At 52.0% G+C, this 15105-nt stretch overlaps 3 protein-coding genes across 7 annotated transcripts; 2 read left to right on the top strand and 1 right to left on the bottom strand.

The window, feature by feature from the left end:
* Positions 1 to 168: 168 nt before the first annotated feature.
* On the top strand, positions 169 to 3405 carry Znf513 (zinc finger protein 513). The gene is made up of 4 exons (XM_055626895.1): positions 169 to 401; positions 651 to 800; positions 1562 to 2149; positions 2239 to 3405. The coding sequence occupies exons 1-4, from the start codon at positions 347 to 349 to the stop codon at positions 3063 to 3065; spliced, it is 1620 nt and encodes a 539-aa protein (XP_055482870.1). The 5' UTR covers positions 169 to 346; the 3' UTR covers positions 3066 to 3405.
* Positions 3406 to 3494: 89 nt separating this feature from the next.
* On the bottom strand, positions 3495 to 9002 carry Snx17 (sorting nexin 17). Its single transcript, XM_055626910.1, has 15 exons — positions 8806 to 9002; positions 8308 to 8382; positions 7313 to 7430; positions 6749 to 6813; positions 6376 to 6486; positions 6191 to 6281; positions 5968 to 6055; positions 5668 to 5737; positions 5302 to 5394; positions 5003 to 5206; positions 4648 to 4773; positions 4434 to 4511; positions 4220 to 4294; positions 4086 to 4127; positions 3495 to 4004 (listed from the first exon to the last, which is right to left on the bottom strand). The coding sequence occupies exons 1-15, from the start codon at positions 8866 to 8868 to the stop codon at positions 3891 to 3893; spliced, it is 1413 nt and encodes a 470-aa protein (XP_055482885.1). The 5' UTR covers positions 8869 to 9002; the 3' UTR covers positions 3495 to 3890.
* Eif2b4 (eukaryotic translation initiation factor 2B subunit delta) lies at positions 8108 to 14251 on the top strand. 5 transcript variants are annotated; one of them, XM_055626881.1, is made up of 13 exons: positions 8108 to 8128; positions 9640 to 9683; positions 9976 to 10111; positions 10464 to 10673; positions 10916 to 10998; positions 11140 to 11231; positions 11504 to 11618; positions 11803 to 11879; positions 12007 to 12109; positions 12407 to 12534; positions 12645 to 12822; positions 13705 to 13885; positions 14012 to 14251. In XM_055626881.1, exons 2-13 carry the CDS (start codon positions 9654 to 9656, stop codon positions 14209 to 14211), a joined length of 1533 nt encoding a protein of 510 aa, XP_055482856.1. In that variant the 5' UTR covers positions 8108 to 8128; positions 9640 to 9653; the 3' UTR covers positions 14212 to 14251. The 5 variants fall into 5 exon arrangements, with proteins under 5 accessions (XP_055482856.1, XP_055482847.1, XP_055482837.1 ...); XM_055626872.1 differs by lacking the exon at positions 8108 to 8128 and adding an exon at positions 9161 to 9272 and having other exon boundaries at positions 10467 to 10673; XM_055626862.1 differs by lacking the exon at positions 8108 to 8128 and adding an exon at positions 9161 to 9272.
* Positions 14252 to 15105: the final 854 nt, after the last annotated feature.

The raw sequence follows: 15105 nt of genomic DNA, 5'->3' as shown, positions 1-15105 counted from the left end.
AGCGCATCACAATCACTTCCCGGTCAGGTTGCGGCTGCCCTCCCGTGGTGCATTTCACGAACTACGCGTCCCATGCGGCTGTGCGGCGGCGGAAGCGGAAGTGGGTACGGAGGTACCAGCTGGTCTCCGGAGGGGGGTAGGGGGCTCCATGAATGGAAGCGGCGGCGGCGGCGGGAGCGACCTGAGCTGGGCTCCGGGGCCAGGGCTGGGGGCTGCCCAGGGCCCGCACCGGTGTATGGGGGCGGTTCGTGGATCCTGAGAGCAAGGGTCGGCGGCCGGGCCGAACTGGGAGGGGCGGGGCCCGGCGGCCTCGGGCCGGAGGCGCGTCGGGCTGGAGCCGGTCACGATGCCCCGAAGGAAGCAAAGCCACCCGCAGCCCGTGAAATGCGAGGGGGTCAAAGGTCAGGGGTCAGGGGCCTTGAGTGGGGAGGAACAGGGGTGGGGTCAGAGTGGGTTCAGGTCAGGGGTGGAAGGGGACTCCTGAGGGTTGGGGGCGGGTGATCTGGGAATCTTAGCTCTCTACCAAAGTATTAAGGGAACCTGAGAGGGTCATCGAGTACGGGAAGTGGAATTCACAACGGCTGACTCCCTAGTTTGGATTATGGGCACGGCTTGGAAGGGAGATTCCTCAAGCACCCTCCCCTCTTTAGTGGATACTGAAGATTCCTTCGACGAAGGACCTGGGGCCCTGGTGTTGGAGAGTGATCTGCTACTAGGCCAAGATCTGGAGTTTGAGGAGGAAGAGGAGGAAGGTGACGGCCATAACGACCAGCTCATGGGCTTTGAGAGAGACTCCGAAGGTGCGTTTAAGGGTGGTGCTTAAGGATTAGTGGCTACTGGTAACTCAAGCCCTTTAAAGTTAGTGTCAGTGACCAAACACCACTTCCTTCTACAGCCTAGGGCTGGCTTGGCCAGGGGCTCCTCAGCAGCAGCGTTTTGCTGAGGTGAAGTTCTGGGTCCAGGCTGAAGGTGACTAACACGGCCAAAGTTAATGCCCTTTTGATAACCTTGCCCCCAGCCCCATTTCTTGCATGTGCACCTCAAGAGGTTCATGGAAGGGAATTAATTGAAATACACTACTCTTAACTCTGTCACTACTTGTACTGAGATGTTTCCGTTTCTACCCCTAAGTTTTTCGGCTGCCTTTCCTATGTGATTTGTACTACATTGTTTCCACTTGAGATGGGCTTCATTTTATAATTAACTTTATATTACTAAACCAGTGCTTACAAAAAAGATTTTGGGGACTTTCACATTTTTACTTTCTTGTCTCAAGAATTAATGTTGCTTGACATCAGCCTGCATTCCATTTCATGCCTTTCTTTGATCTTTCCCATTTATCGGAAATGGTGTAGGTCAACCCTAGTGTCAGTAAGTAGGCTCAGGAAGGTAGACAGGCTGAATGTTCTGAAGCCGGTGTATGGGAAACCTAGACTTCCTGGGAGAGATGTAAAAGTTGGGTTGTTTTAAAGCAAATGAAGGGTGGGACCGAATATGTGGGGCCGTGAGTTTGGAACTTGTCTTGAACCATGTTTTTTTTTTCTTGTTTCTGTCTCACCAGGAGACTCTCAGGGGGCCAGACCTGGACTTCCCTATGGGCTGAGTGATGACGAGTCTGGGGGCGGCCGGGCACTAAGTGCGGAGAGTGAAGTTGAGGAGCCAGCCAGGGGTCGAGGGGAGGCCAGGGGTGAGAGGCCAGGCCCAGCCTGTCAGCTGTGTGGGGGGCCGACAGGTGAGGGGCCGTGTTGTGGGGCAGGAGGACCGGGTGGGGGGCCCCCGTTGCCCCCACGGCTACTGTACTCATGCCGCCTCTGCGCCTTCGTGTCCCACTACTCGAGCCACCTGAAGCGGCACATGCAGACACACAGCGGGGAGAAGCCGTTCCGCTGTGGCCGCTGCCCTTACGCCTCAGCCCAGCTCGTCAACCTGACACGACATACCCGCACCCACACTGGCGAGAAGCCCTACCGCTGTCCCCACTGCCCCTTTGCCTGCAGCAGCCTGGGCAACCTGAGGCGGCATCAGCGCACCCACACAGGGCCTCCCACTCCTCCATGCCCGACCTGTGGCTTCCGATGCTGTGCTCCACGACCAACCCGGCCTCCCAGCCCCACAGAGCAGGAGGGGACAATGCCCCGTCGATCAGAAGGTAAAATGCTTAACACCAGAGATCCTGGGACACAGTGGGTAGTAATAGGGATGCTTGAACTAATGGCCCATGTCTCATTGTTCCCACAGATGCTCTGATCCTTCCAGAGTTGAGCCTCCATGTGCCACCAGGTGGTGCCAGTTTCCTGCCAGACTGTGGGCAGCTTCGGGGTGAAGGGGAGGGTTTGTGTGGAACTGGATCAGAACCACTGCCAGAGCTACTGTTCCCCTGGACCTGCCGGGGTTGTGGACAGGAACTAGAGGAGGGTGAGGGCAGCCGTTTAGGAACTGCCATGTGTGGGCGCTGCATGCGAGGAGAGGCTGGAGGGGGTGCCAGTGGGGTTCCCCAGACCCCCAGTGACAAAGGCTTCGCCTGTAGTCTCTGCCCCTTTGCCACTCACTACCCCAACCACCTGGCTCGGCACATGAAGACTCACAGTGGTGAGAAACCCTTCCGCTGTGCCCGCTGCCCATATGCCTCTGCTCATCTGGATAACCTGAAAAGGCACCAGCGCGTCCATACAGGAGAGAAGCCCTACAAGTGCCCCCTCTGTCCGTACGCCTGTGGCAACCTGGCCAACCTCAAGCGTCATGGTCGCATCCACTCCGGTGACAAACCTTTTCGGTGTAGCCTTTGCAACTACAGCTGCAACCAGAGCATGAACCTCAAACGTCACATGCTGCGACATACGGGCGAGAAGCCCTTCCGCTGTGCCACCTGCGCCTACACCACAGGCCACTGGGACAACTACAAGCGCCATCAGAAGGTGCATGGTCATGGTGGGGCAGGAGGGCCTGGTCTCTCTGCCCCAGAGGGCTGGGCCCCACCTCATAGCCCACCCTCTGTTTTGAGCACTCGGGGTCCAGCAGCCCTGGGTGCTACTGGTAGCAGGGCTCTCCATACAGACTCACCTTGAACTAGGTTCTTTTGCCTGGGGCCCTAGGAATTAGCCCTGCACCTTCTGCATTTTATACAAATGGACTAGAAACCACCTTCCCTTTTCTCCCCCGCTGGCCAGGGGCTCCACACAGACTAACCTAGGCACTATATGGACCAGCCTAAATCCCATGGGCAGGGGGCCATATGGACCAAGGGGCCTTGCTTGGCTCATGTACTTAATGAGCTCAGTGATTAGGACCTTGGATTCACCGCCACTGCTCCCAGGGGCCATGGATGAACTGGCTGGGGACTGCCCAGCCTCTCACCTGTTTAACTTATTTCAGTGCTTTATAATAAAGGAAACACTAACAAAGCCATGTCTATGCTGAGTTGACAATGGCAAACAGGCCTAACCCTTAGTATTGATTGCCCTTGTTATGATAGGGGCAGTGAGAGGGAACCAAAGTTAGGCAGCAGTCAGGCTGAGTTTAATGATGGGGAGCTGGTCAGACCATTCACAGACCTTTGCCCACCCTTCACCCATGGCCTGGCCCTAAAATGCCAGAAGCCACCCATGGGGAGCTATAGCTCCTCCCCAAGGCAGGTAGCCATGGTCCCTTGGACTTGTGCAAAATACTAAATACTAATTTGGCATCAAGGGCCAGCTCTGAAAAAGAGACTGTGGTCTTCTGTGTAGCCAGCCCAGGAAAGGGAAGGTAGGTTAGGAGGCCCCTGGCCAAGAGGAAAAAAAAGAAGTAGGAAGGGAGTAGGAAAATACACGCCCCTAACTTGGGAGCATAGGCACAGGGCAAGTTTATGTAAATTTCCTCTGGGTGGAGGGCAGACATCCAGGCAGCTGTGATTACAGATCCTCATCTCCAATGCCCTCGAAGGCGAAATTGCCATGGACGGCACTGGCGCTGGCATCTGTGCTGGGACTGCCAATTCCCCGCAAGCTCACAGCACTCAGCTTACTCTGTAACAGATGTGGGAGGAAGGTCAGAGGGCAGGAACCAGTGAGGCCCCTACAGTCAACCTCACCAACCCTGTAACTCACTGAGAGTTTGACCATGGACTCCCGGCTGGCATCTGGGGACTCCTGGGGAAAAGGGTGCAGAACAGTTAAGACTTAGGCGAAGAGGCAAGAGAAGGCAAGGCTGGGAGCTAAGGCACTGACTGACATTAACTTACAAGCAATGGCGGGGACTTGACTGCTTGCTGGCTGTCTGAACGTCTCAGTGTGGCCCCCACCCGCCGACGCAGCATCTGAGGACAGACCCAAAGTGCTGATAAAGGCAGGAAAGTTCTCTTTGGAGCCCAACTATTTCCCGTCCCTCCCAAGAGAATCCTTATTTCTAGGACTACACAGGAGAGCTCAGCTGCTCAGTCTTTGCTTGTCGCTTACCTTCCTGATACTACCCCCAGATTTCTTCACCATCAGCTCATCCACCATGGACTGCAGGCAGATGCTCATCATGATAGCCTGAGGGCAAGGAGAGGGCTCATTTTTGTCATCCCTGGCCGGGTCTCCTCCAAGGACTCCTACTCACATGGAGTCCTAGAAACCTAGCCTTGGAGCACCTGAGGGCTCCATAAGAGTGCTGAGGGTAGGCTCACACCTGTGGGCTGGTGATGGTGACCCATTGGAGCCGGTCCTTGCTCATGAGGTATTCAAAAGCCAGCTCCAGGCGTACCTCACCCCGACCCCGGCTTGGGCTGCTCGTGCCTCCACTGGGGAGCGGCACCTAGAAGAGTAGGACTCAGGCTGAATTCACTTGTGCCAAGTTGTTGACCTCTGCATCCTGGAAGCTCAAGGCTTGCCAGGTTCCCATCTCAAAATGCCTCCCCTTCCCATCCCAACTCACAGAAGAAAGCCAGGTATGTTAATCCCAGCCATTGGAAAGGTGAGGCAGGAGGATCATGAGTTCAAGGATTACTGGGCTACATAGTTCCAGGCCAGCAATAGGAACTCACAGAGGAGGTGACCCGCCAGCACCGCATGCGGGTAACCCGGAAAGAGCCTTCACGGAGTTGCTGGCCGGGCAGTCGCAGCTGGAGACTGAGCTCACTGTTGCCTGCGCTCACCACCACGGGGCAGTCCTTCTCTGGAAAGTCTGCCACACAGGCATCAAAGCGCAGATAGCCGTAGTGCCGCAGAGTTTGGGCCAACCGCAGGAACTGAAAAATGGTCACCGGGTGTGTTAAGTTACGAAGGGGTTGGGGTAGCTCAGAGCTAGCAACCCCTTGCAGGGAGGCAAGGCAAAAAAGTTCACCTCCTTCTTGGAGACCTTCTCTTGCAGAGATTTGAGCTGCCGGTGCTGCTCTTTGGTGACTAGGATCCACCCATGCTCAATATCCGACACCGTCTACATACAGTGGAGACAATGAATGGGAAGTTGGGGCTCCCAGTTAGTTCCAGTGAAGTGACCAGAGTGAACTCTGTCAGCCCAACCACACTTGAGAGCAATCTGCAGTGAGACCTGGATCGCATCAGTTTAGAGTCAACGGTGTGCTAGGAGCTCGGACCGTATTCTAGAAACCTCCCCATGATCTGGGAACCAGACATGGAGAGTTTTCCTGATAAAGTGCAACATCATCATCACTTCAGGGCAAGGGTTCTGAGGCAGCTCCAAGCTCACCTGAGCATAAAGCAGGTTCAGGCCAACCCGGTTCTCCATGACATCGTCATCATAGGCAGAGTCCCAGTAACTGTGAGGCCAAGGGGTGGAAACAGGTAATGGGGCTAAGCAGGCATAAGGCAGAGGTAGGAAGGAAAATGGGCAGGCAAGCAATTGCAACAATAAGCTAACATAGTGGTGGAGTGTAACAAGGGTGGGAGGTGGTGTGGGTAGAGCAGTGTCATTCCTTGGCCAGAAGAAGCCACTGGAGTAGCCCAGCCATCCAACCCAGGCACTCTTGCTTTAAGGCCCAGCCCTGACCTCTTTCTGAGCACAATCTTATACTCTTGACTCCGAAGACTGGTGACAGATACGTAAGGCAGCTCAAACTCCTGCAGCTTCCGTACAACTGCAGATTAGAAAAGTGTGATCAGACTAAAGAGGAAGGGAAACCAATGGAAGTCTGGGAGGAAACATCCCACTCTGCCGAGTCAGACGGAACTCACTGCAGGAAGTGTAAGCAGCAAAGGCCAGAGACACTCACAAGAAAAGGCTCCATCTTCTTTTTCTCGAACAAGGAAGAGACTAAAATAACCGATCAAGTCATCTGGAAGATCCAGCTTTGCAGCCACGGCCTGAGAACAGGAAGAACAGCTTATCCAAACAGGTATTTCAGTGCAGAACCTAGTGTGCACCGGGCAGATGGGCTATGCTCAACAAGCGCCTCACCTCCAGAACATCTTCGGTCTGGTCGGAAGTTAGCACATTGACCAGCACTTTCTGTCCATTGCTGAGCAGCACTTCCAAAGAAACCTCCTCTGTGGGGACCTGTTGTGTCTCCTATATGAACAAATGTGGACAGAAGGTCTTGCCTTGTTAATGTCAGGCCTAGGGTGCAGCTAAGATGCACCCCACTTTTCTAACCCCCTCTGCTGTCATTCTTAAATACTGGCTGGACTTCCCTTGACTTTAGTGGTATGGCAGAAAATTCATTCCATTAACAAACAACAACAACAAAAAAGTGCCAGGAAATAACCATGTAATTAAAATGACATGGCTCCCCAGCAGCTCTGTTAAATATGGGTTCTGTCCAAAGCCTTACCTGTTGGGCCCGACGTAGAAAACTATTAAAGGTTTCACTGCTCCCAAGCAATGGGTCTTGCCGAACTATGAGGTCAAAAGAATGATATTCTAGTAACTCAAGACCCACTCTTAGCCTCCCGAGTCCTCTTTTTAGTAGGTCCCCCAACCCCACTTCCTGGGCTGATGGTGGCCTGCCACATCCCCCAGCTGGCCTCACCTCACACACTGCATAAATTCTTCACCTGCCCCACCCTTGGCTGCCATCTAGTTGGGTCCAGTCTACAGAACTAGGGAAATAACAATGATGTTAATCTAAAGCATATCATATACAAAGTTCTTCCCACCAATCTAAATTACTCTTGAAACTAGTATTATACCAGTATTTCTCATAGAGATTGGTTTCCGGGTTGCTTTACTAGTATGGAGTTTAAAATCCATGACAGCTATTCCCTTTGAGAATTAAATCACATCAGACAGGAGACTTCCTAAATCTAACTGTTAATGTGAGGCATCTGACGGAGCCACCGGATTTGGTATCTCCCCATAGCCCTCAGAACAGCCTAGAGCTCATGCCTCCACTCACCAGCTTGCATGTACTTCTCTAACTGCTCTCGCCTCTGCTCTACCTCTGCAGGCGTCAGGGAGAAAAGCTTCTTTGGGGGGAACGCGGGAAGCACATTGGCCCCATACTCCTTCCGAAGCTATGTAGAGAAAGATAAAATTCTTCACATACACACAGGAACTGAGAGGTGACAAATGAGATCCCCCCAAGTCCTCCTGGATTCCCCTAACAACTCCAAGTAGTCACGTGAGAAAAGATGACCCTGGCACAGTTAGGACCACAAGGATCTTGGGCATAAATTTTCCTATGTATTAATGTGTCTGAGCACCTTCAATTGTACAATGGGCTTTCATGGGGTCTGAGAGTCCTTTGAGTTATCTAGCGAGACTGTTCACTGAACCTTCACAGGAAGTAGAGAAGATTTATAGGGAACATTTATGGACACAGATAATAAAGTCATAGTATGCTCATACAGTGTGTTGAAGGGACTTTGCTAAGGAATCTATTTTTCATCTGGAGAAACTGAGGCCCAAAGACATAAAGTAACTTGCTCAGGATCGACAACTAGTTATCAGTAGAACCAGGGCTCTCTACAGAGATAGACACAGAGTTCACCATCTGGTGAGGAAGGGAAATATTGCATCATTGATTCATTATCACTGGAACAGTTAAATACACTGAAAGAAGCCAAGAACAAACACGGAAATCAGTGAATGGTTTGTATTAAGCAGGGAAACGAACTTAGGTGACAGAAGAAATGTGCTTTGGTTAACAGGGTTCGGTTTCTCCATGCAGAGGCAGAGGATGAAGAAGCAGACAGCTCAGAAAAGGAAGGATGTGAGTATAGGAGGAGCAGAAATGGTGAGGGACAACCTGCTTCTGGAGTTCCCCAATGTTAGGCTAACAAGGTACTTTCCATCCTGGCAGTGATTAAGGGGGAATGCAATGAAGGGCGATTAATGTCCATGGGTATGAATGGGCTTGAAGCCGCATCTAGACAGGGGTGCTGGTCCCACCTGCTCGTGCAGCCCCAGGAGCTGGCTGTAGCGCACCCGACAGTGCAGGACTCCATTCACATGAATATTATAGGCCTGGGGACACAAAAGCAGGTAAACATCTCAGGGTCAAAGTCCAAACCACCTCTTGCCCTCAGAAACCGGGCCCGAAGCTGTCTGACAGATTCGTTTGCGCAACGCTCCAAGACTTCGCGGGATTTAGCCCGTTCCCCCACCACCACTCCAGGGCCAGGTTCCCAGCAGAAGGCCTGGTGTAGGGGAAACTCGGGCGCTTGTGCGGTAGTCTCCCTCCGGAAGATGACAGTAATGCCCCCCACCAGAGCAGCTGCGGCCCGGCCGGGGGGAAGCAATCGCCCAAAGAACCTATTAGAGCTTGGGGTGACTTCTGTACGAAGCTGAGACAAGAGATGGTCCCCAGGTTGGTTTGGGGGGCTGGAGGCCGCTCCGAGGGCTCCGGCCCGTTAACCCCGCCCCAGCCCAGCTCTAGCAGCTCCTCACCACGTAGGCGGAGCCGCCGCTGTCCCCGCTGCGGGACTCGGTTTCAGGAATGGAAAAGTGCATGTTCCCTAAGGCAGAGCTCCGTACTACCAGCGCCGCAGTGGCTCTGCTCGCTCGCCTCCGCCACTCAGCGCGTCTCCGAAGCCCGGCTCGCCATTTTGGGGGGCCTGAACTCCGAGGTGGGAAGGCTGTAGGACGTCGGCTCTACGAGCAGCAACCTCGGCATGCTGGGAGCTGTAGTCGAGGGCGAGAGAATAGCCTGGGAACCCAACATCTCGTGGGCCTCACCGCGATCCGTCGTCTGGGGCGGGGCCAAGGGCACGCCGGAAGTTGTAGTCCGCTGGAGCCTGACTCCGCGGGAGGCAGCAGGAGAGCCTGCAGCCCAGGTGGCGCTGTAGTTTGAGTGACCTCCGGGAGGAGCTTAGGACCCACAATCATGGCTGCGGTGGCGGTGGCTGTTCGCGAAGGTGAGTGAAGGGCTGGATGCACCAACTGGTACAAGAGCAGATGAGCGCCGGATCGCGGGTGCGGCGTGCCGAGCGCGTTGGGGCCTTGCCGCTCGGTTTCTGCGCATCGCGGGACTCTGGTTTACATGATCTCCGGCGCAGCTCGGTCCCCCCTGCCGGCTGTTCCCAGAAGGGTGACTGACCCTTTTCCTCCCCCGCCTGTCCTTTGATCCTGTCGCGCAGTGCGTCCCCACGCGGATCCCGGAGCGCCTCGCGCCCGGCAGCCGAGCTGTGGTCATGCCAACCCAGCAGCCAGCTGCGCCGACGAGTCTCCCCAAGCCCTCCCGGAGCCTCTCTGGCTCACTCTGTGCCCTGTTTTCTGATGCAGAATCGAGATCCGAGATGAAGGCAGAACTTTCTCCTCGGCCCGGGGTAAGTGAGGGAGACCTCCCAAGTCGCCTGTCAGGCTCTGCACAGAAAGCTGTGTCACCTTCATTCGGCCCCATCTCCCACCCTTACCAGTTCACTTCTCAGTAGAACAGGAGATTATACAGAGCTTAACGGTGTGTGACTATGGCTCTGAAGAAGTTTCTCTCCTTGTTAGATGAAGACTTGTAGCAGAAGTCAGAGAGGGTTAGGGGCTTAGTCCCCTTAGTAAGCATCAAGTATTGTTGATACACCTTTGTAATTGCCTGAGGAAGCTGTTCCCGTGTCTGTGTCTCAGGGAGCGGGGCGGGAGATGACCCAAGAAGAGAAGCTTCAGCTTCGAAAAGAAAAGAAACAGCAGAAGAAGAAACGGAAGGAGGAAAAGGGGGCAGACCAAGAAATTGGCTCTGCTGTATCTGCAGCTCAACGTCAAGGTGCGGGGACTTTTTTTTAAAGAGCTGGGGTAGGGACGCTGATTGAGGGATATGGAGGGAGAGACAGAACAGCTAATTTGAGTGAGTACAAAAGAAGTTACTTGGAAGGCTGAGGCAAACAGACAGAGCTGAGTGCTAGTGGTGCAGGCCTTTCTTTAATCTCAGCACTCAGAAAGCAGGGGCAGGCAGATCGCTGTAAATTCAGGGCCAGCCTGGTCTGCATATGGAATTCCAGGCCAGCCAGCCTTCGTCCAAAAAAAAAAAAAAAAAATTAGATAAAGTAAAAGGGAAACTGGTTGGGGCAAAAATATCACCATCCTAGGGCTTGGGCACCTCTTCCCTCTGTCTTTAGTAGACCCAACCAGAGAGCTCCCAGGACCTGGTAGTTATTTGGGAGGCACTGCTGGGGAGAAAGTTCCAGTTGGCCGGAGTAAGGCAGAACTTCGTGCTGAAAGAAGAGCCAAGCAGGAGGCAGAGCGGGCCCTGAAACAGGCAAGAAAAGGGGAACAAGGAGGGGCCCCTCCTCAGGCCTGCCCCAGCACAGCTGGAGAACCCATCTCAGGTATCTTCTCTTCACATTAAAACTCCAGTTACTCTGAACTCTTGTATCCAGCGCCAGCTCCCATTCTTACCTTGGGAGACAGAGTTGAAAACTTTTCTGTTAACTCCATCCCTACCCTATTTTTGACTCCCCCAGCTCCATCTTCCCCACTTCCTATTTTTCATGCTGGCCTATGCACACTAAAAACATATTACCCGTTTTGAGATGTCCAGTGTCTTGAAAGCATATCATTAACTTAACAGGAGTGAAGCGTCTCCCTGAGCACACCCAGGTTGATGACCCAACTCTTCTGAGGAGGCTCGTTAGAAAACCAGAGCGGCAACAGGTATGAAGTGGGTTTGGTATTTGGAGAATTGCCCAAAGCAAAGAAAAAGTCTGGGAAAGCACAGAGTATTGGGGGCAAAGAAATGAGTTTACTTTCTTTTCTGGTTTGTCCCATTTGGTCACATTCTTTTGTTTTGTTAAGGTTCCTACACGGAAAGATTATGGATCCAAAGTCAGTCTCTTCTCCCACCTACCCCAGTACAGCAGACAAAACTCCTTAACCCAATACATGAGGTAGGAACTTAGGGAAACTTGTCATCACTTCTGGGTCTGGGGAGTTTGAGGATCTCAATGTTAAAAGTAGCTGGAAATGTTGAGGAACTCAATGTTAAAAGTAGCTGGAAATGTGAGGTGGATGTGTGGGTAGTTGGGGTACACGCGCAAGGCAAAGCTGCAGGAATGGGATGATCTGTGCCAGTGAAGGAAGTTCCTTTTCATGATGGGGAGGAGGGGTCAAAGGGTACTCAAATTCCCTTAAAAAGTATGTGACACCACCGTCCCATCAGCATCCCATCCTCTGTGATCCACCCAGCCATGGTCCGACTTGGTCTGCAGTACTCCCAGGGCCTTGTCAGCGGCTCCAATGCCCGGTGTATCGCACTGCTCCGCGCCTTGCAGCAGGTACACCCTGTTCTGTTCTCTGTGACCCGCCCCACTCCCTAAGACTACCCCAGCAGGCCTCCCCCAAGGTCATCTCTAAGACAAAGAAGGAATGACTCTTACGCTTCCCTAGTGAAGCTTGCCTATCCCATTGCAGAGAGCTTCCTTAAGAGGCATTTTACTGATCTGTTTGTGTCTTCTATAGGTAATTCAGGATTACACAACACCTCCCAGTGAGGAACTCTCCAGGGATCTTGTAAATAAACTAAAACCCTATATCAGGTGAGCATATTCTTGCAGGTCCATTTGCACCTTACTTGGTCCTTTCTCATGCCCTTCTCTACTCTCATCTTGCTGTTCTCCATAAGTCCTAAGCAGTTGCACAAACCTGAGGCATTGTTGTTTGCAGCTTCCTGACCCAGTGCCGCCCCCTGTCAGCAAGCATGTGCAACGCCATCAAGTTCCTTAACAAGGAAATCACCGGCATGAGCAGCTCCAAGCGGGAAGAAGAGGTGATGAAGGATTCTGGGAATGGGCAAGGCACCTGTGGTTAGGATGAGCAGCACACTCTGAACTCCAAGAAGACATGATTGGCATGCCACATGGCCCTAGTCACTGCTTAGGCACTTGCACTCTTGGCATTTTAGGGTCCAATTCAGGCCCATTGTTATATACTTATTCAAGCAATTGGCATAACTCAGATCCTCCTGCTTCTTGAGTGCTGGGATCAAAGATATGTGCCACCATGCTTGGTACATATAGCATGACAATCAGACAGTGAACTGTATCCATGTTCTCTCAACATATAGGCCAAGTCAGAACTTGGTGAAGCCATTGGTCGGTACGTGCAAGAGAAGATTGTGCTTGCAGCTCAGGCAATTTCACGATTTGCCTCTAAGAAGATCAGTGATGGGGATGTGATCCTGGTGTATGGATGGTGAGAACTGGGGAGGGGAACAGTCAGAAGGAAAGTCTGCCCTTGCCTTTGCACACCTGCTGCCTGCTAGCTAGTCACTTTTATAACATCTCTTCTCCATCCACATCTAGCTCATCTCTGGTGTCACGGATCCTCCGGGAAGCCTGGGTCGAGGGCAGGCGGTTTCGGGTGGTGGTGGTGGACAGCCGGCCCCGGCTTGAGGGAAGGCACATGCTCCGTTCTCTTGTCCGTGCTGGGGTGCCAACCTCCTACCTAATGATTCCTGCAGCCTCGTATGTGCTCCCAGAGGTGAGAGTTCTCACAGGAAAGGAACTCCAGAGATAAAGGGGAAGGATATAGTAACACAGGCATAATAACCTTACCTTTTGTTCTTTGTTGACATTTATTGTGGCAGAGAGTCGGGGAAGGGCTGGGGGTAGGCAGTGTGCCCTGCCTTCCATGTGGAAGTCAGACGGTATCCTTTGGAAGGGTTGTTATTTTTTTCCACACCTTTACGTCCTGAGCATAGAATGCAGATTACCAGGGTTGCCAGTGACTTTACCCACTGAACCACCTCACTGGCCCTTGCTTTTTATTATGTATATATGTTTTATGAGGGACAAGGTTTCCCTTGTGTGGCCTATTTTTATTTTATTTATTTTTGGAGACAAGGTCTCATTATGTGGCCCTGGTTGTCCTGGTAACCACAGAGATCTGCTGCCTTTGCCTCCCAAGAACTGGGATTAAAGGTGTAAACCACCACACCCAACGCCTTTTATCCTTAATAGAAAAAAGAGGTGTGACGGTAATCCCAGCACTCAGGAGGCAGAGGCAGTTGGATCTCTATGAGTTCAAGGTGAACCTGGTCTACAGAGTGAGTTCCAGAATAGTTTCAGCCAGGGCTACACAGAGAAACCTTATCTGAAAAGAGAGAGCGAGAGAGAGGGAAAGAAAAAGCAATTGCTGCCTGCATAGAATAGTACAGTTTAGCTATTGCAAGAACATTATATTAAAGTAGCAGCCACTGTAAGGAACAGGGCAGTTTCACTATTCTGGGATGATACAAGACGGCCAGGTATTTTCCAAGAGCAACGGACATGGTGACTGTTCTTGGAAGAAGCAGGGGACTTCCTTATATACTGATACAAAGTGACATTTTTCTTCCCATTCCATATTATCTAAAACAAACAGGTTTCTAAGGTGCTATTGGGAGCCCATGCACTCCTGGCCAATGGATCTGTGATGTCACGGGTAGGCACAGCACAGCTGGCCCTGGTGGCTCGAGCACATAATGTCCCAGTGCTGGTCTGCTGTGAAACATACAAGTTCTGTGAGCGTGTGCAGACTGATGCCTTTGTCTCCAACGAGCTAGGTAAGCAGAGCAGAGGTCAGTGACAACTGAGGCTTTGGGGGCCTGAGAAGACATGAGAGGAGGAGGAGAAATTAAACCAAGACTTTTTCTCTGAAAGGATGTTAACGGGCCCACTTCTCGTTGCAGATGACCCTGATGATCTGCAGTGGAAGCGGGGAGACCAGGTGGCCCTGGCTAACTGGCAGAACCATCCATCACTCCGGTTGTTGAATCTGGTCTATGACGTGACTCCCCCTGAGCTCGTGGATCTGGTGATCACAGAGTTGGGCATGATCCCTTGCAGTTCTGTGCCTGTTGTCCTTCGAGTCAAGAGCAGTGACCAGTGAAAGGGAACAAGGGTCAATAAAAACTTACTCCTACCCCTTACTCTGCTGCCTCCGTATTTCTTTGAGCATATCTACCTCTTAGGTCAGGAGCTGACACTCAGCAACCCCTCATCACCCACTGTGAACCTGTCTATGGAAACCTTTCGCAGGTGGTTAGCTTCAGGCCAGCACATTAGAGCAAGATGGTTTGTGTAGGCATCTAATCTATTCATAGGCCAGGCATGGTGGCACTTCCGGAACTCTTCTTTAATCCCATCAGGGGTAGTAGCCAGTCTCTGTAAAATTAAAGGCCAGCCTGGTCTACATAGACTTCCAAGCCAGCCAGGGCTACAAAGACCTTGTTTCGAAAACAAGTACTGGGCTGGAGAGGTAGCTCATTAGTTAAGAGCTATTTTCCCAGAGGATCGGTGTTCAATACCCAGCGCCCATATGGTGGTTCACCCCCATCTGAAACTCCAGTTTCAGGATATCCAGTGCCTTCTTTTGACCCCTTCAAGCACCAGGCATACATGTGATAAACACACACACAGATAAAAATCTTCATACACGTAGTTGGCTGGGCATGGTGGCCCACAGTCCCAGTTCTCAGGAGGCAGAGGCAAGAAGAGCTCTGAGTTTAAGGCCAGGAACTACACCAAAAGAGAACAGAGAACGCCTGTCTCAGAAACAAAAACCTAAATAAAATAAAAGTATTAACAAAGAGCTATTTATGTCTTGAGTCACTAGCGTGAGTATTTTGTGTAGTACCTGAGATATAAGTCATAACTAGATATAGTGGGTTTTTATCCCCAGTGCTTAGATGCAGAAGCAGAAAGACCAAGTCAAAAAAGCCAAGGGCTAGAGCTGTAACTTAGTCATAGAACACATGCTTGCCTAGAACAAATCTTTGGGGCC

This window comes from Psammomys obesus, unplaced genomic scaffold, assembly GCF_907164565.1.
Source record: "Psammomys obesus unplaced genomic scaffold, mPsaObe1.curated_primary_1811, whole genome shotgun sequence".
Lineage (NCBI taxonomy): Eukaryota > Metazoa > Chordata > Mammalia > Rodentia > Muridae > Psammomys > Psammomys obesus.
The sequence above is the reverse complement of the archived record's forward strand: the minus strand, read 5'-3'. Positions and strand labels throughout refer to the sequence as shown.

Bases quoted from the DNA above. Each gene is read 5' to 3' on its own strand.
- Snx17 (XM_055626910.1), bottom strand. From the start codon at position 8,868: ATGCACTTTTCCATTCCTGAAACCGAGTCCCGCAGCGGGGACAGCGGC. The intron at 6,814-7,312 runs GTGAGTGGAGGC...TTGACCTCATAG, and splicing joins AGAGAAGTACATGCAAGCTG to TTCGGCAAGACCCATTGCTT. The intron at 5,738-5,967 runs GTCAGGGCTGGG...TTGGCCTCACAG, and splicing joins AAGATTGTGCTCAGAAAGAG to TTACTGGGACTCTGCCTATG.
- Znf513 (XM_055626895.1), top strand. From the start codon at position 347: ATGCCCCGAAGGAAGCAAAGCCACCCGCAGCCCGTGAAATGCGAGGGG. The intron at 801-1,561 runs GTGCGTTTAAGG...CTGTCTCACCAG, and splicing joins CTTTGAGAGAGACTCCGAAG to GAGACTCTCAGGGGGCCAGA. The intron at 2,150-2,238 runs GTAAAATGCTTA...TTGTTCCCACAG, and splicing joins AATGCCCCGTCGATCAGAAG to ATGCTCTGATCCTTCCAGAG.
- Eif2b4 (XM_055626845.1), top strand. From the start codon at position 9,549: ATGCCAACCCAGCAGCCAGCTGCGCCGACGAGTCTCCCCAAGCCCTCC. The intron at 11,232-11,503 runs GTAGGAACTTAG...CCGTCCCATCAG, and splicing joins TCCTTAACCCAATACATGAG to CATCCCATCCTCTGTGATCC. The intron at 12,823-13,704 runs GTGAGAGTTCTC...TAAAACAAACAG, and splicing joins CCTCGTATGTGCTCCCAGAG to GTTTCTAAGGTGCTATTGGG.